Source organism: Brassica napus, chromosome C1 (genome assembly GCF_020379485.1).
Source record: "Brassica napus cultivar Da-Ae chromosome C1, Da-Ae, whole genome shotgun sequence".
Lineage (NCBI taxonomy): Eukaryota > Viridiplantae > Streptophyta > Magnoliopsida > Brassicales > Brassicaceae > Brassica > Brassica napus.
In genome coordinates, this window is record NC_063444.1 from 16466699 (window position 1) to 16484521 (window position 17823).

The window sequence follows — 17823 nt, forward strand, 5'->3', positions numbered from 1 at the left end:
ATGGCTTATAGCCTCAATTTTTATATAGTATAGATTTAGTCCTACCGAAATAAATACATGCATCATCACATAAAAACTCATTAGCGCGTCGTTTTGAATTTTAAATCACAAATTGGCAAATGTCAATGGGATGCTCTTCGCTTTTGTTCATTCATACCCTCAATATTACTAAACCTAACAAATCCGTCTTCGATAGGCGCACTGGAAATCCATAGTTACTGGTTGGCACTTCTGTTGTTGCCAGTCCTGTCATTTCCTAGAATATGTGTTAGTATACGCAAAAACAAAGATGTATCTCACATTTACCATGTAATTTATTATATTCCAATTTGAACGACGCACGTGAAAATTGTACTATATGTTAATTCATTCTTTTTTTGAAAAAATATTTGTGAAAGACTATATTTCAGTTAATCAAAGACAAAAATGGGTCATTCTGAAGACTACTCAAGATGTAATTATATATGGTTTGAGAATTGATAACCTCCAATAAAAGAAGCTTTTTATAAGATAAAAAGTCATAATGAAGAGCATCATCATTTAGTGAGAAACAAAAATCCATTTATATTTACAGAAGAAAAAAAAAAGTCGATTAAACATATCTGCGACCTCAGTGTCACAAGGCATCCTCTTTCATTGTACCATGCACATGACTCTCTATGAAAGGAGTTTCAATTTTGAATGAATCAAGCGCGCCACCTTTCTCCTTTTGATCGCTTCGAACGACGGAAATGCTCGTCACCGACATCGGAATCTGCCACCGATGGAGACCGCTCGTAGTACCTTGACGGCTTCCTCTTGAAATGCCTGTCTTCATCATCACTGGATTCGTATTCTGCCGACTCTCTTTCCCCACCACTATGACAACGAGTCGATGAAACGGCGGCAGCCGTCGAGGTCTCTGGCGGCGCGGGAGAAGACTTTGACGTTTTACGTTGTTTGCCTGAAGATGCCCCCTCTGGAAAGCTTATCCTAGAGAATACGCCGGACTTGTGGTTATCAACGAACTCTGAAGTTGGCTCCGATGATGGCATGTCCGATCTCTTACGGTGTTTACGATCAGATTCCCTGTGACGCTCTCGGCTTTTATCATCATCCCGGTGGCGTTCCCGGCTTTGATCATCGTCCCGGTGGCGTTCGCGACTTCGATCATCATCCCGGCGGCTGCGGTGATGATCATGCTCAGATTTCTTGCTAGATACTCGAGAGGGCGAGCTGACCCTTGGCCGAGATGACTGACGCTCTGATGATAATCTCTCCGATCGCCGACGACGGTCGTAATCAGGGATCGGAGGCGGAGGTCCATGTCCCTATTCATTGTACAACAAGGCATCAACAAATGGTCGTAACTAGTGCACTACAAATTGATTTGTAATAGCGCCAAAAATTTGTCTTAAGCCCATGATAAATGCACTAGGCCCAACAAATGGCCCATCTAATCACTATAAAGCCTTTGTTTTAACCTGACGTGAAGGTTACAAAAATGTTTTTATAAAAATAGCGATATGCATATTAAAAATAGGTAACGTGATTTAGTATCACTTTAATCAATATATCTTTAAAAAAAAATATGAAATATACCAGATATCTACATTTTAATAAACAAAATGCAAAAATAAAATCAATAACCGATGCACTTTCAGCAATTGAGGAATCATTCCATTTTCCTTTTACGTAATGATGATAGATAAATGCAGGGAGCGATAAGGGATTAGATTTCGAAGAGAGAATGGAAGTGTGTTGAAAACCTACAGTCTCTTTCAAGCCAAACCAGTTGGCTGAGAGATATAGAGTAGCGAGAGATAACTGAGACAACAAAATGATACATACAGATTTTGGCTTCATGGGTGAGGAAGAGTCTGCCGAGTTGTTATTCATCATTCTGCTCTTCTCACCTTCCCTCAAGACATTCCCTCTGCACCACACAAAACAAAGAATCAGCTAACATGATGGAGCAGACGTGTGAGAGAATGAGAGCAGTGAAAGCAAAGTGCGATTACCCTTCCGACCGTCTCTCGTTTTCACGCTTTCGTTTCATCTCAGCTTTCCTAGCTTCGAATTCCTCTCTCCCAGGCATCATAGGACGTTGGACATTCATACGATTCCCCATCTCCGCAAGGTCCCTTCTCAAGTCAAATACCACCATTATCTATATATATATCTAAACTTAATAGCTCCAAGTAAGATAAAACACTAGAAACAATTTATGAGTACCTATGAGGTGGTGGTATGTTAGGGAACCCAAAGCCCTGTGCAGCAAAAGGATCTGGATGCAACATACCCCCATACATGTCCATGGGGCCTAATCCATAACCGACATAAGGAGGCATACCGCCAGGATAAGGGCCTGTAAAGCCATTGAGACCAGGATGAAAGCCATTGAACCCTGGTTGAAAGCCGTTAAAGCCCGGTTGCACACCATTGAAAAAATGATTACTTGGACCTGGACCCATCGGTGGCGGCATCATATAGTCGGGGCCTGCTGGATGCTGCATGGGGTTCCATTGCATGTCTGCAAACATATCACAATCTGTTAAGCATCTCCATACAATTAATTAACATAGACTGGGAAGAAAGAAGATGAGTAATAGCTACCGGGTCCAGGCATCCGAGGTTTCTTTTTCTTCTTTTTTCCTGGTTAAGAGCAAGAGTATACGTTAATTATTGAAGATATTAGTCACCAAATATCATAAATGAATGATAGCCAGTTACTACCTTGATCCCCGGGAACAGCCTGCTGCTGTGTTTCTTCCTTGGGAGCTTGCGTATTCACCTGTGAAACTACTGCTTCCTTGCCATTCAAGCTTTCGGATGCATCAACTGGTTTATCCGCTTTAACTATTTCTTCAGACACCTTAGGAGCACTTGTGATCTCCGCTACTTCTACTGGCGGCTTTAGAGGTGAAGTCTCAATGTTGTTACTAGGAGCTGGTTTCTTTTCCCCTTTAGATGCAGCAGATGTAGTAGGAGACAGAACCTTTGGAGCTAGGCAACGTGCAGACTCCATATCTAGTTTTAATATGCATTAGTTTAGCGATGATGGTACAAACACATCAGAACATACTACGAATGAGAGGATGAGTTACCTTGGACTTGACACATGCCGCCAGCGTTCTCAGCACTACTGTTACCAGACTCCATGATACGGTTTATAGCATCCCTGAGGGTCTTGTTTGGTAGAAGATCATCAGCTAGTACATTGGTGGCTCCACAAACACACATTGACTTTGCAATTATGTGATCTCTGATACCTGAATTTGTAGATTAATTAAGTCAAAAAGCCGTGATCTGAAATAGATAATGATTAAAGAAGAACTGGCAAATTTGACAAAAAAGAACTTACACTTGTCACAGAAGCTCTGGTAACAGCATTTACTCGTCAGGGCAGCATCTCTCATCACTTCTTTGCATAAGGGGCATTTTAGCTCAGGAGGAAGCTCCCCCACAGAACGTGTTACTGACCGCAACCCCTCCATTTCCTTCTCAAACGCATCCCTGAATTTTGTTAAATTGACACAAAAACATTCAGACTGAATTCATGTGAAAAAGTAGCATATGACAACAACATCTTAAATGTAAATATGCGACAATAAAACGTACTCGTTTGGTTTCAAAACTGCAACTGCGCCACTTGGCAAAGAATAAGAGCCATCTGGGGTCGCCACAAGCATAGACTTGGGAATACCAGTAGGTGGTTTAACTCTCTTAACATCATATGTAGGATCGCCATTTGTAGGGCAGTGCTGAATAAAATGTCCTGAGTCAGACAACAGACGCTTAGTACACAGTTTTTTTTTCCCGAGGCTATAAAACCATACACACTTGTGACAACACTAGAACCGTAACCATCAATAATAACAAAATATTCTCCAAAACAGACATACCAGGAACATTGCAACGATGGCATATATATCCTGGTGGCGGCGTTTTCCTTTCCATTCCTGCTCAATAAAAGTAAACTCAGCTTCAGTATCTTGAATTCTACTGCAAAATTAAACTCAAATTTTGGACAATAATTGATGAACTTACCATTCCCAAAACCGCGTCCACCCGTCCTTCCAGACATACCCCTCCCGTAACCTCTGCCCGGGCCATAACCATCTGCACTTTGTCTGTCACACGAAAGAAAAATAAACAAACTGTTTGGCCAAGATTTAGTTAGCATGACCGTGCCTATCAGTTAAAGAAGACTACTTACTGCTGCCAGTCTAATGCTGGAGTGTCTATCAACGCCTTGAGTTTGGTTTCTTCATCTACTTTCTCATCGGCTGGTGCAGGATCAGGACCTGGGTTACTATAATTGACAGCTGTGGCAGCAGGAACTGAATAAAAATCATTCCCAAACTCGTCAAACTCATCTTCAGCCTATAACGTAGATTTAACGAGTGGGTTAATACCAAGATAGTCGAAGACAGTGCTAATAAAAAAAGATTGCCGTAAACAACTCACAGCAGATGCATCGGCAGCAATATGATTGTTCATTTCAGTCTGAACATTTTCCACTTTCTCCTCCACTCTCGGCCTGCAAAGCGTAGTAGATATTTACATCATTACACATGAGTCAAAAGGAAAAAGAGACAAGAGACTAAAATAATGGGGTATCGGAGAATACTCTTGTTGGTTGATAACCCTGATGCGAGGGCGTCCAGGGACCCGGCGAATTAGGACAGAAGTATTCTTTGGGATTAACATTGCTTCATCCAGATATTCTGAAAGAACAATAGTAGAGAAGAAAATATATAAAGGCCAAATATATAATTCTAGTGATTCACAACCAGAATCAATCAAGAACAATTTAACCTCAGAAGGAATAATATTCAACTAAAAGAAAACTCAGTATCCAACATTTAACTGATGGTGTCGTCATCACCATAGGTTCAACCAATTTAATTCAACTGATTCAATTAACAAGGAAAGTAACTCACTTTTTTACTTAAGCAAGACAACTAAACGACACCACAGCTCAATGCAGGGAAGTAAAAAACACATGCTCTCAATGTACATACGTTTGATAAACTACAAAACACATGACTAAGATGAGAGGAAAACAAACCTTCGTTAGTTTGGGCATTAGAGATGACAATGTCAAGGTCTTTACCACTGCCCAAATGCTTAGTTTCGTAAATTTTCTCTTTGAGAAAACCAACTGATATAAAAGGACCATCCATGGAGATGGTATCATAAGCCTTGGCACTCTTAAACTTGTAATAAATTGCCATTCGATTTATCTGAATAATGGAATAAAAAATACATATATATGATATTATTATTACTAACTTAATTAAACCATTATGACACAAACACACAAAGACTCTTAAGAATCTAGGCCCTTCCGCAAATAAAAAAAAATTATATAGGAGGAGGCCAACAAAAAAAAAAAGTAACTACAAGAAAAAACTCATATGGTTCTGTACTTGTTCGTTTCGACTTCACAAAGACGAAACCTCTCACGCGCGCCAAGACAGCAGCAACAGATCAAGGGAGAATTTTCCGACAAGCTCCGGATCCAGATTGGGTAGAACGTCCGTGTTAGATCGAACAGCTTAGATGGCAGGGACAAAGCTCAGCTAAAGATATCTCCAATTAAAATCTTCACGAAACTGCGGAGACAACCGATCGATCGAACGAGTGGCTTCAAATCAGCAAATCCTGAAGCTCCAAGCACCGAAAGATCCTCAGATGAGATTTTGAGAAGACGGATCTCGAGGGTTCAGAAATCGAAGATTGTAACCGATGGAAATCGTGAGGGCACTAGGGTTTGTGCAATGGGTGGGGATCTGTCGTGTCCAGAGAGACCTTCCCCTAATTTATCTTATCGTACTGCTGCTTTTTGTTAGTTGAAAACCGTAACCGTAAGGCCCAATATATAGCTAGTTTCTGTTTCTATTTTATTTTCTCTTATCTAATGGGCCTTACTATTGGGCCTTACTATTGGGCCTTATGTGAGGCAAGCCGTAGCTCCTTCCTGAATGAAATAATTTTTCCTTCTTTTTTTTTTTAACACTGATCCTTCAAGAAATAATCATCTTTTATATAAAACCAAGAACCTAGTTGGAAGACTAAGAGTAACGTTATTGGTAGGACTAATTTTTAAGTCCTTAGCTTATTTTATTATTAGTTTTATGTTAAGAGACAAAGGTAAGAGACAATCCCAAAAATATAGATTACAGGTAGGATTTTTTGCGTTGTCTCTTAGTAAATTAATTATTTATTTTAATAAGTAATGACATATAAAAGATAAGTTTAAAATAAACATATAACATTAAAATTGAAAACATAAGAAAATTACAAAATTGCCAAAAAAAACAAGAAAAAAAAATTACAAACATCATAAATAAAAGCAAACAAACATTTTATTGAATTCATAGAAACTTAAACATTATACGTTATTTGGAAGATGTCCAAATTTATCTCATATATTTTCAATCAAATATTCTTTTAATTGTTGATGGGCTTCTTTATCCCGAACTTCTGTTCGACGACCAATTGTATTGCCATGTTTTGTAGTCTTTTTGACGGAAAATGTCTGATCGACATCTTCTCTTTGTTGAAATTCTAAAATGTTATACTGAGTGTATGAATCTCGTTCATCTTTGACAATCATATTATAGAGTATGATACATGCTCTCATAATATTTGCTATTTTGTCTTTATCCCATAACTTAGATGTATTTTTGACAACGGCAAATCTAGCTTGCAAGACTCCAAAGGCACGCTCAACATCTTTTCGAACAGCTTCTTGGGTTTTAGCAAATAATGAATTCTTCTCACCTTGTGGTAGTCGGATAGATTGAATAAAAGTCACTCATTTCGGATAAATACCATCCGTGAGATGATAAGCCAAATGGTACTCCGTTCCGTTGACATAGAAGTTTACTTGTGGCGCAATTTCGTTAATAATGTCATCAAAAACAGGTGATCGATCAAGAATATTAAGATCGTTCATAGTACCTAGAGCTCCAAAAAACGCGTGCCATATCCAGAGGTCATATGAAGCTACCGCCTCCAACACAATTGTTGGTTTTCCGGTTCCTCGTGAATGCATTCCTTTCCAAGCGGTGGGGAAATTCTTCCACTCCCAATGCATACAGTCGATGTTTCCAATCATCCCTGGAAATCCACGTTGGTCTCCAATATGGAGTAGTCTTTCCAGATCCTCCGGTGTGGGACGTCTTACGTATTCATCGCCAAACAAGCTGATTATTCCGGCGGTAAAATTGTGCAAACATTTTCGAGCTGTTGTTTCAGCAAGTCGGACATATTCGTCAACTGTATCAGCCCCACCACCATATACCAATTGTCGAATTGCTGCAGTACATTTTTGTAGGGGTGATAGACTAGACCGTCCGGTTGCATCTTCTGTTGGTTGAAAATACGGTACTTCTGTGGAGAGACGATGCAGAATACGCAGGAACAGTAATTTGTTCATTCGAAACCGTCGCCGGAATAACTTGGGAGGATATGTTGGAGTATCGCTAAAGTAATCATTCCAGAGCTTCTAGTGGCCTTCTTTCCAGTTTCTCTCGATAAAAATACGTTTTTTCGCTCTTTCGGTTCTGGAATAGGAGCATAGTTGTTAAAAAATTCTTCAAATGGGGATTCAAAATCAGCATCATCATCTTTGTGGTAATGATAATGGGAAGAAGATGTCATTTAAATGGAAAAAAGGAAGAAATTGTTTACGAAATGAGTAGAAGAGAGAGGAATTGTGTATGTGTAATGACACTAGAAGTACCATACTTATAGCATCATGTGTGAAACTCCCGTGATGCTGATTTTTTAGAAGTATCCATCTTGTGATACTTAGTTATTTTCTTGTGGAAGAAACAAACAAATACATGTGGTCTTTTGGTTACAAATGTCAAAAGAAACAAATACATGTGAACCTCCTTGAAATATCTTCAAGTAATCTAGCATTGTTGCTTTTTACCAAAAAAAAAAATCTACAATTGCTGTCCTTCTTGTTGGTCTTCCAGTTATGAATTTTAATGGTCTTTTAGCTGAAAACATTTGACTTGTTCATTACCACAAAAAGTCGTTCTTGTCACTTTACCACAACAGAATACAGATTACAAACATTGGACAATCGAAAACATTACAAAGACATATTACATGGTTGTTCAGTTTAGTGCAAAATAAACATCGAAAACATTACAAGGACATATTACATGGTCGAAACATTGGACTTGTTCTGTTCCATACATTACACACATATTACAATAAAAACATTCCCACATAAACCAATCCGATTCATTAGAAAACATTAGACAGCAACAACGATTCGTTGAAAACATTAGACAGCAACAACGAGTTGTACACCACTCGTAACCCTTTACTTAAACATGAGGACCATTCCAGCAACAACTACAACGAAAACCATTACACCAACAACGAATTCTAAGCCATTTCTAACCCTTGATTTCTTCTTAGCTAAGTCACATACTATCTTCTCAAGCCTAACCAGTTTTTGCTTAGTGTCATTATGGAGATTCTTAACCTGCCTAAGGTGTGTCTCATAATCACTCATAAAGTTAAGATAATCTACTTTTTCAGACAGCTGCCCATACTGTCTATCCATGGCTCTCATCTCCTCCATAACCGTCACATCCCACCACTTCCAAACATGGCACTCTCCGCCGTCAACATTCTCACACGTGTAATACCTTTGGCCTAGATCATTTCTGGTGTAAAAGGTTGCTACAAGAGGGTAACCACCACAGTAGCATATCTTCGGGAATCCAAACTCAACCTCGGCCGAATATTCCTTAGAAATCAGGCTAAGGACGCCGATAATGTTGGTCTAATAGTGACTGCGACGCTGGGAATCAGCAATGGCTATGTGATGTTCATTGAGTTTTGGTGATATATATGTGTGTATGAAGAATGAAATATGATTCTTTGGTTAACGATAGGTGCCTACAAGTACGTGTCGGAACTATGGAGGAAGAAGCAATCGGATGTGATGAGGTTTACGCAGAGGATAAGGTGCTGGGAGTATCGCCAGCAGCCTTCCATTGTTCGTCTTGTTCGTCCCACTCGTCCTGACAAAGCCCGTCGTCTCGGCTACAAGCCCAAGCAGGTCTTTTTTTTTTTTTTTGGTGCACAAGCAGGTCTTAATTCTTCTCTTGTCTGTAGGTAGGTTTAGGTGAATAAGCTGGTCAAGCGGTGTCTTGACACGTAGCCATTCTATGTCTGCGTTAACATGATAGAATACTTCCTGAGACCAGCGATATCGATTCAATCTTCTGACCGAACTGCTCTTTATCTACTGTGGACTCTATTATTGTCTAGGATTGTTACATTTATGGACCCAAATTAAAAATTTGGGTAATGTTTTTATACATTTAGTCTACTGTGTTTGCTGATGTGTCTTAATACTTTTTTTTGTTAGGGCCTAGGGCTTTGTTGTCTACCGGGTGCGTGTGAGTCGTGGAGGTCGCAAGAGGCCTGTTCCCAAGGATATTGTCTTATGGTAAACCCACTAACCAGGGAGTGACTCAGCTCAAGTTCCAGCGCAGTAAGAGATCTGTTGTGAGGAACTTGCTGGTCGCAAACTTGGTGGCCTTAGGGTCATCAACTCCTACCGGCTCAATGAGGTAAGATATCAAACCCTTTTCGACATTGGAATGTTTATATGTGTAGCTTATAGTGTTACTGATATGATGATAGATTAATGATGGATTTGTTTTTCATTTGCTTAGGACTCTACATACAAGTACTACGAGATTATACTTGTGGACCCTGCACACAATGCCGTCCGAAATGATCCAAGGATCATCTGGATCTGCAACCCAGTGCACAAGCACAGAGAACTCAGAGGGCTCACCTCAGAGGGAAAGAAGAATCGTGGTCTTCGTGGAAAGGGTCACAACAACCACAAGAACAGACCTTCCCGCCAGTCTACCTGGAGGAGAAACAACTCCATCTCCCTACGTCGTTACCGGTGATCAACCTTTATTTTTTGTTTATGTTGTACATCTTTATGTTTTGTTTTGCTTTTTCAAGTTTTGAATTTCCTTAAACTTTGCATCTGACCATAAAGCTAATTTTCTTAGATAATTTTGATGGTGATTTTGCTTTAGTTATTATGGAGAATTGCTAGTACCTTATATTTTTCTGGTTAGAGCCTTTCTTCAATGAATCTGGCCTTCAGATTCTGAAGGGATTGGCGAATTGAGTCTTCCTCGTGTGTCTAGCTAGAGTCTTTCGAATTCCATTATGTGCCTTACCCGGCCAACACAAAGTAGAAGTTTGCCATAATTGACAGTCACCCATAAAGAGACACATATGTTGGCCGTGTAAGGCACAAGTTGGAATTTGACATATAATCCTGATGAAAGATATCAACTGCGTTATTTTGTTGATGAAAGGAGAAGAGTAGTTGCACGCTTGACCATGACGCAAGAAATTGGTGAAGAGGATTTTGATCAACAAGGAATAGGATAAACAAGGTTAGATCCATTAGAGATAACAAACAAAGAGTTGTCAAAGATTATTTGCTTGAATCCAAGATGTCGAGCATAGGCAGCAGCAAAACATGTGGAACTTCCACCCATGGAAAGCTTGCTTCAAATCATAGAGAAAACATTTAAGCAGAAACAAAGGATCTATAATTTGGTGTCTTATCAACAAAATACATAAGATGATGAATATAGACTATGTCGCAAACATCATCATAGAGGAAAGAGTTATTAACTTGAAGCTAGTGAGAGCCATATGAAAAACCAAGGAAATGGTTGCCTTTTCGACAAAAGTATTGAATAGGTTCTTCACAATCAATGTTAGGTTGTTGAGATTTTCCATTTGTAACGACCAAATTCTATATATAGAACGTACAACGTTAGTATCCTTTGGCCTAGCACAAGAACCCCCACTTTGTCTTCTTTTTTCATTATACTATACATTAACAGAATTGTTACATAAGAATTACAAGCTACTAATATGTGAGAGAAATGGCAATGGATAATTTGAGAAGAGAAATTAATTTCGAAAAATTCAAGAAACATTATCCAAATGAATTTATTTAGATGCTGACAGAACTATTGTTTGTGCTTTACACAAATCCGTTAATATTAAAAAATAAAAATATTTATATCTTTGGCGAAAATGTGAAGAGCAAACGCCATGAAAAGGAAAGGTGATGAGATATAGTAAAACAGTGGCTAGTGCGAAGGAGCTCCGATATAACTGAATATAAAGGTGATGATGATGATGATGATGATACGAAGGGTCTCAACAACCTCATCTCCCTCGGCCACAGCATTCGGATCATTTATGAAATGGTCCTTCAAATCTTCTCATTTTCACGGCGAGTCCCTCGATTCCTCCGTATCTCCCCTTCTCATCCCGGGCGTCCACGTCTTCCATTGTCCGGTACGCGTATTCATTTGATTTGTCCCACGACCAATTAACACCACAGCTAGTGACTCCTTCTTTGTTCTTTAGGATGTGGTCGGGATTGTAGCGAAACTATCAGATTGTATTGCTGCAAAAGGAGGCAACATTCTTGGTTACGATGTGTTTGTTCCTGAGAACAAGAACGTCTTCTACTCTCGAAGGTACAAAAACCTATCCTTTGATATAGTTTCATGACCCAGATGTATTCAAAGTGAACATTTTTCAAAACTATACAAGTAAGTTTGGAGTGTTCTTAGAGATTGAAAGGTTTCTATTTTTGGGATTGAAAAGGTAATTTCTTTGGGCAGCGAGTTTATTTTTGATCCAGTTAAATGGCCAAGGAGTCAGATGGGTGAAGATTTCGAAACTATTGCCAGAAAATTCAATGCTATGAGCTCGGTTGTACGAGTGCCCTCTTTAGACCCCAAGTACAAGATTGCTCTTTTACTCTCAAAACAGGTAAATAATATTTGATATCACAAACATCCTTTTCTTTCTTGTTGTCCTTTCCTGAAGTTGTGTGATTGATTGCTCTGTCTTTGTAGGATCATTGTCTGGTTGAAATGTTACATAAATGGCAGGACGGGAAACTTCCCGTCGATATAACATGTGTCATTAGGTTTTACTTGTAACTCTTTTCTCATTGAATCTTGAATGTGTAAATATTAGATGCGCAATTAGTGATTCAGCAATACTTTTGTGTGTGTGTTTCAGTAATCATGAAAGAGCTCCAAACACACACATTATGCGCTTTCTCCAGAGGCATGGCATCTCTTATCATTATTTGCCAACAACCGATCAGAACAAGATAGAGGAGGAGATTTTGGAGTTGGTCAAGGATACTGATTTTATAGTTCTCGCTAGATACATGCAGGTAACCTCAGTTTGATGAATGTATCTCCTTCAGTTTGTTTGCGTCTCTCTGCGGGAACAGCTTTGTACTGATTGGAACATTTTCCTTTTGACAGGTACTGTCTGGTAACTTCTTGAAAGGTTATGGAAAAGATGTTATCAACATACATCATGGCCTCTTACCATCATTCAAGGGGAGAAGCCCCGCAAAACAGGTTTCTCTGATTTCCCTGATTGCTCTTACCTTTGCATGAGTTGTGTTATTCATATTTTAGATTCTGTTGGTAGGCATTTGATGCAGGTGTGAAGCTAATCGGTGCAACGACTCACTTTGTTACAGAGGAACTTGATTCAGGTCCTATCATTGAACAAATGGTGATTCAATCTCCCCAACTTGTTTATTTATTTTATGAGGGTTGCATTGTTTCTTCAGCAGCGTCACAATTTGAGTTTTTTTGCAGGTTGAGAGAGTTTCCCACAGAGACAACTTGAGGAGCTTTGTCCAAAAATCAGAGGACCTCGAGAAGAAGTGCCTAATGAAAGCTATAAAATCTTACTGCGAACTGCGAATATTGCCTTATGGTACATATAAGACTGTAGTATTCTGATACGCTCAACATCAAAAGCTCTCACATGATTTCTTCATATGAACCACATACAAGCAAGGTCATACATACCATACCACTCTTAAGATTTCTGATTTTTCATAGATTACACGTCCATTGTCTTGTCTTAGCATATCAGAAACTATTTCACTGGAAATAAAAGGTTTTAACTCAGATCAATGTCTTTCTGTACATAGCAATGGTTCCTACCACTTAATGTGATCATCTGAATAACATGTTGGTGCTTTATCCAAAATTCTTATGACTGAGATTGTACATTGCCAGTATTTTTGCAAATACATCACAACAGCAAAAATGTGGATATATATATATATATAATAAGATATATACAGGATCCTGCATCATCTGTGATTGGTGAGACTTAGAGATCCCAGCGAGCACTTGGCAGCCTCAAAGCAGTTTACTTGGCGGAGAAGAGACTCTACCCCATCAACCCATCTCTGCTTGTGAACTTTGCTCTTGCACTTGAACTCCAAAAGGCCTTGTCCGGTTTTCAGACCAAAGTAGACTTCCTCTGAGTTTTCCCTCTCTTTCCTGTAAGGCCAAGCTGATTTCTCGTCGCAGACTCCATAGACAATGCCTTCAAAAAAAGGACCAGCAAGTTCAGAGTGTCTGTGTTTTCAGGTTATTCATCTTAACTGAAAGATTAGGAAAATGCTTACATTTGATCTTCTTTGAGAATGCACCTCCAACATGTTTGCTTTTGAGCTTGATTATAACCTGGAAAGAAAATCATGAGTAGCAGCATAATAAGCATTTGGATCGGAAGTGAAGTGAGATGTGTTGTGTGTTTAGGAGGATTCTAATTGAATCTGCTGTACCTGAGACTTCTTGTTGATATAGACACATACACGCTTAGTTCTCTGCACTCCTGAAAGTTAAAAAGTACAAGAAAGAAGAGTTAAGCTCTCTGTCTTATCTCAGTGAACTCTTCATTTGATCAGAGTCTCAAAGACAGAAGATACTTACCATTTCGCGCGCATTGCATCAGTTCGCCTTCAAGTGGAAGATTTGGTTCTTCCAATCTAAACTGAAAGTTTGCAGGCCAATGAGAGTTGGAGAAGCTTCTCTCGAAAGGTGTAATAGCTGCGTTTTTCCTTGCTTCCTTTGGCTGTCTCGCCTTCAGAGCCGCTTCTCCTCTTAAAGCTAGTTTTCATTCAAAACAAAATCAGATCCAAGTATGAACCAAAGAAGCCAAAGGCTTGTGAACTAGTTTCCAAACAAGAGACTTTACCCGTTGCAGCAGCGGCTGTAAGAGTCATGAGATCACCGGGGCTGTGGATGTCAACAGATGACCTAACCGTGGAAGCAACACGTGCATGGTCAGCACCGGCTCGCTCAGCCATCTCAACACAGTGTGAAGCCAACAGTTCTGTGGCTGAGCCTAAAGCCAGAGTCATCTTGGAGCTTGACCCTTTGCAATTGCTTGCGGATGTCACCGAGGCTACACCTGCAGCTAGAGCTGCTATAGATACTGCAGAGTGCACGTGAGCGTTCTCAACACGCGCCTTGTCTTTCTTCTTGAGATAGTTGGTGGTGTTGCTACTGCTGCTATGTTCCCTGTGGTGGTGAAACCATTTGGATAGTGTCCCTGCTCTACGTGTGCCAAACGAGTTCATAATCTTCCCAGTCTGAAATCAAAAGACATGAAAAGAGTTGATAATGTTTTCTTTATCCATTCCAGTTCCCAAGAACTTTAGTGAAATAAATGTCATAATACAATTAATAAAAAAAAAAAGTCTCTGACTTAAGGCTCTCCATGATCATGTGAAAAGTGGGTTTGATCGGTATTGTGGAAAAGAGATAAGAAAAGTGTCGTACCATGAGTGGATGTGCAGCAGCAGCAGCAGCATCAGGGAACAGAACATGAGTGTTGTTTTGTGCAACACAACGCTGTTCTTGTTGTTGTCTATGTTTCAGTGCAAGTGCTTTTGCGATTTCAGAGGTAGAGAGACTCCAAGATCTTGACAGAAACTCCATAGGCTCTTTTGGTGTCTGAGGCTGTGGAATAGATGAGAAAAGCTCTTCTTCCAGCTCTTCCTCCATGTTCTCTGATCCAAACAAGGAAGAAGAAGTATCCTTCCAATCTGGATAAAACCCACCACGTTCCATTTTCTTTTTCCTATGATTTAAAACTCTGATCCAAAATGAAGCTTTCTTGAATATGAAAAACTGACGTGGGACAATTTATTATGTTGGGAGTAAAGAGTTATGTTTCTGATCAAAAACCATGTGACCAAAACAGAGAACCAGCTTTCAGTTTCAGAAATAAAACTTGGAAATGAACTGTCAACTTTTTAAAAAACTTTGAATGATAATAATAAAACTGAAAAGGAACAACTTTTGGAGATGAAAAAGGATGATGTTGACTTAGGTGGAAGAGAATTAGAGGAAGAGCATAAACACAAAGTACACAAATAATAGAATCTTTTCTTTTTTTATGAGCGAGAGAATTATTCAAACCACTCAAATTTTAAAAGTACGTGGGGCCTAACAACTGAGATAGAGATTACAATAATATCTGAATCGAGTTCTTGGAAAATTTAGCAACTCGTCTCCATGTTCTTGTATATATATGTCTGGATAAAGAGAGGATATTATTGTGGTTTAGAGAACATTGTCCTTTTGATCAAAAAAAAAAAGAGAACATTGTCCATGATTTTCAGGTAATATCTTAATCTGGTAGGACGGTTTGTGAAACCAGAAAGAGGCGACAAATGCATCGGTTTCAGAGCATTTTGTCTTTTCAGCGGACGGCTCTCTACGCTGACCAGCTCCATCGAATAATAATCATACGTAAAAGAGACCACTTTATTTTTCTATTAATGTACTCTTATCGTCTGAGTAGTTTCACGGATTAACAATCTTTTATGTCCTTGTATCTAGGCATTACTAATTTGTTTATCATTTGAGTACCCTATCAGGCTATCAGTTAAACAAAAGTTTCTTCAGCCAATTAGAGTAATCAGTAATCCTTTAGTTTGAGTCTGGTGATGTATCTGGGCTTCAAATTGGCCTCTAAAGTAAATGCCGGATATAGAGAAATATTTGTCTTTGTATAAACATCTTTTTGATGAATTTGAATATATTGAATCTTTATTTCTTCAAAAGCTTCCACAATACATTATTGTAGTTTGTTTAACTTTCAACCCATTCAATGTTTTGACAAAAAACTTATGTGTTTGACAATTAACTAGTTAAGTAGGTTAAAATGATCAAGTCCTATGCGTATAATTGGTTAAACTTTGAAGTGATGCATATTTGGAAACTCACGAACTTTTCAGCCATAACCCTATTTCATATTCCAAAATGAAAATTGAAGTAAGAGATGCTCTAGTGTCACTCTGTTTTCTGCTTTACAATGGCATAACATGAATTTACTCCACAAATAAAATAATTATTTTTTGTTCATTATTCTGTTTTGTTTCGTAAGAAAATTGAATTTTACATTGAAGATGTTTTTAATAAAATACTTTTGGGATTAACATAGAGCATATCAAATAAAGTTTTTCAATAACTTACGATTGGTGATCACTTTTAAAGAAACTGAAAATATACATATTTTGTTATTAACTGACAACCACATTCAATCATTCATATGATATTGGAAAGAAACTGGACCATTCCGCACAACAACAACAACAAAAAAGCCAATACTGTGGCTTAAGAAGCCAAACAAATAAAAACCGTAGAGGATCAAGGGTAGCTTTCTGTGGTCGGAGCCGGTGCGTAGGATCCGATGAAGACGTCACCATAGATGAGTCCAGCTAGTGCACCACCTACAAGTGGGCCTACCCAGTATATCCATATCTGAGAGAAATCACCACTAACAACAGCTGGTCCAAATGACCTGGCCGGGTTCATAGAGCCTCCGCTGAATGGACCGGCGGCAAGGATGTTGGCACCAACGATGAAACCGATGGCAATAGGAGCAATGGTTCCAAGCGATCCCTTCTTCGGATCAGCTGCGGTGGCGTAAACTGTGTAGACCAGAGCAAAAGTCACCACAATCTCCATCACTATTCCTTCAACCGCTCCTAAACCGGCTGCTACTCCATGGGTCGGTACGCTCTACATAACCGTTAAGACAAAAATAAGTTACTTGGTTAATAAACCATAGGTTATAAATCAAACCAGATTTTGAAACCGTCACAACATTTTTTAGTCACGGTCGTTTAAACAAATTTATTTGTGTACCTCGCCAATAGTAACAAAGACTAGGAGGAGACAAGCGACGATTGACCCAAGGCACTGAGCTATCCAGTAGAAGAAACTGGTGATGACAGTGATGTTACCACCGACTGCGAGGCCGAGAGTCACGGCGGGGTTAAGGTGTCCGCCGGAGATGTTGGCGGCTATGGACACACCGACGAAAAGGGCAAAGGCGTGAGCCACAGCCACAGCGACAAGACCAGCTGGGTCCAAGGCCGCATTGGATGTTAGTTTGCCAAAAGCAATAGCAGAGCCAACGCCGGCAAACACGAAGAGAAGAGTTGCGATAAACTCAGATAAGTAAGCCTTTAGAGACGCAACGCTGAAGGAATCACCCAAGCTTCCAATTGCAATCTTCACCATTTTGACCTGGAAATAGTTAATACGATTCTTTTGAGTTTGTTTGATGATTACAAGCTCTTTATGTGTATTTGTGGCTTATGATCGATCAGGTTTATATAGCAAAGTGGTAATGAAGTTGTTAGTCTTGCTCTACAAGGCTGGTCACCATTGGGTGCCGCCCAAACCGGCAATTATTTAGACTATTCAGTTTGTATTTGAGGGTTAGTGACATCAAAAATGATTAAAGGACAACTAATAACTATTTTAAAGTTTAAACAATGCTAAGAAAATAATGGATAAGCTATTTTATAATATGTAAAGAAGAGAGTATTTTATGATGTCATGTTATTATCATGCATTTAAATTAATGCCGTGCCACGCCAATGATAAAGGG

General features: G+C 39.2%; 5 protein-coding genes across 6 annotated transcripts; 2 read left to right on the forward strand and 3 right to left on the reverse strand.

The window, feature by feature from the left end:
- Positions 1 to 480: 480 nt before the first annotated feature.
- LOC106376186 (E3 ubiquitin ligase PARAQUAT TOLERANCE 3-like) lies at positions 481 to 5841 on the reverse strand. 2 transcript variants are annotated; one of them, XM_048744327.1, is made up of 16 exons: positions 5415 to 5841; positions 5054 to 5228; positions 4613 to 4709; positions 4450 to 4522; positions 4199 to 4365; positions 4030 to 4112; positions 3885 to 3941; positions 3601 to 3757; positions 3344 to 3495; positions 3087 to 3251; positions 2716 to 3009; positions 2596 to 2634; positions 2215 to 2512; positions 2001 to 2123; positions 1831 to 1915; positions 481 to 1310 (listed from the first exon to the last, which is right to left on the reverse strand). In XM_048744327.1, exons 2-16 carry the CDS (start codon positions 5217 to 5219, stop codon positions 687 to 689), a joined length of 2580 nt encoding a protein of 859 aa, XP_048600284.1. In that variant the 5' UTR covers positions 5220 to 5228; positions 5415 to 5841; the 3' UTR covers positions 481 to 686. The 2 variants fall into 2 exon arrangements, with proteins under 2 accessions (XP_048600284.1, XP_048600285.1); XM_048744328.1 differs by having other exon boundaries at positions 5054 to 5841.
- A 3049-nt stretch (positions 5842 to 8890) lies between these two features.
- LOC106373230 (60S ribosomal protein L15-2-like) lies at positions 8891 to 9947 on the forward strand. Its single transcript, XM_048743722.1, has 4 exons — positions 8891 to 9079; positions 9399 to 9472; positions 9569 to 9596; positions 9702 to 9947. Exons 1-4 carry the CDS (start codon positions 8891 to 8893, stop codon positions 9945 to 9947), a joined length of 537 nt encoding a protein of 178 aa, XP_048599679.1.
- Positions 9948 to 11045: 1098 nt separating this feature from the next.
- Positions 11046 to 13028, forward strand: LOC106376188 (formyltetrahydrofolate deformylase 2, mitochondrial). Its single transcript, XM_013816252.3, has 8 exons — positions 11046 to 11373; positions 11446 to 11558; positions 11706 to 11856; positions 11943 to 12016; positions 12112 to 12271; positions 12366 to 12464; positions 12538 to 12624; positions 12711 to 13028. Exons 1-8 carry the CDS (start codon positions 11203 to 11205, stop codon positions 12855 to 12857), a joined length of 1002 nt encoding a protein of 333 aa, XP_013671706.1. The 5' UTR covers positions 11046 to 11202; the 3' UTR covers positions 12858 to 13028.
- On the reverse strand, positions 13006 to 15281 carry LOC106376187 (VAN3-binding protein). The gene is made up of 6 exons (XM_013816251.3): positions 14697 to 15281; positions 14110 to 14506; positions 13845 to 14021; positions 13697 to 13746; positions 13538 to 13595; positions 13006 to 13455 (listed from the first exon to the last, which is right to left on the reverse strand). The coding sequence occupies exons 1-6, from the start codon at positions 14985 to 14987 to the stop codon at positions 13217 to 13219; spliced, it is 1212 nt and encodes a 403-aa protein (XP_013671705.1). The 5' UTR covers positions 14988 to 15281; the 3' UTR covers positions 13006 to 13216.
- A 1084-nt stretch (positions 15282 to 16365) lies between these two features.
- LOC106374507 (probable aquaporin TIP2-2) lies at positions 16366 to 17450 on the reverse strand. Its single transcript, XM_013814516.3, has 2 exons — positions 17073 to 17450; positions 16366 to 16946 (listed from the first exon to the last, which is right to left on the reverse strand). The coding sequence occupies exons 1-2, from the start codon at positions 17448 to 17450 to the stop codon at positions 16572 to 16574; spliced, it is 753 nt and encodes a 250-aa protein (XP_013669970.1). The 3' UTR covers positions 16366 to 16571.
- Positions 17451 to 17823: the final 373 nt, after the last annotated feature.

Excerpts from the sequence above, each read along its gene's own strand:
- LOC106376186 (XM_048744327.1), bottom strand. The coding sequence starts at position 5,219 with ATGGCAATTTATTACAAGTTTAAGAGTGCCAAGGCTTATGATACCATC. Across the intron at positions 3,252-3,343 it reads CCAGAGCTTCTGTGACAAGT|GTATCAGAGATCACATAATT; the intron begins GTAAGTTCTTTT and ends CTACAAATTCAG. Across the intron at positions 1,916-2,000 it reads AACGAGAGACGGTCGGAAGG|AGGGAATGTCTTGAGGGAAG; the intron begins GTAATCGCACTT and ends TGTGTGGTGCAG.
- LOC106373230 (XM_048743722.1), top strand. The coding sequence starts at position 8,891 with ATGATTCTTTGGTTAACGATAGGTGCCTACAAGTACGTGTCGGAACTA. Across the intron at positions 9,080-9,398 it reads TCGGCTACAAGCCCAAGCAG|GGCTTTGTTGTCTACCGGGT; the intron begins GTCTTTTTTTTT and ends GTTAGGGCCTAG. Across the intron at positions 9,597-9,701 it reads ACTCCTACCGGCTCAATGAG|GACTCTACATACAAGTACTA; the intron begins GTAAGATATCAA and ends TCATTTGCTTAG.
- LOC106376188 (XM_013816252.3), top strand. The coding sequence starts at position 11,203 with ATGATGATGATGATGATGATACGAAGGGTCTCAACAACCTCATCTCCC. Across the intron at positions 11,857-11,942 it reads CTCTTTTACTCTCAAAACAG|GATCATTGTCTGGTTGAAAT; the intron begins GTAAATAATATT and ends CTGTCTTTGTAG. Across the intron at positions 12,625-12,710 it reads GTCCTATCATTGAACAAATG|GTTGAGAGAGTTTCCCACAG; the intron begins GTGATTCAATCT and ends GTTTTTTTGCAG.
- LOC106376187 (XM_013816251.3), bottom strand. The coding sequence starts at position 14,987 with ATGGAACGTGGTGGGTTTTATCCAGATTGGAAGGATACTTCTTCTTCC. Across the intron at positions 14,022-14,109 it reads TACAGCCGCTGCTGCAACGG|CTTTAAGAGGAGAAGCGGCT; the intron begins GTAAAGTCTCTT and ends AATGAAAACTAG. Across the intron at positions 13,456-13,537 it reads ATTCTCAAAGAAGATCAAAT|GCATTGTCTATGGAGTCTGC; the intron begins GTAAGCATTTTC and ends CTTTTTTTGAAG.
- LOC106374507 (XM_013814516.3), bottom strand. The coding sequence starts at position 17,450 with ATGGTGAAGATTGCAATTGGAAGCTTGGGTGATTCCTTCAGCGTTGCG. Across the intron at positions 16,947-17,072 it reads TCTTTGTTACTATTGGCGAG|AGCGTACCGACCCATGGAGT; the intron begins GTACACAAATAA and ends ACGGTTATGTAG.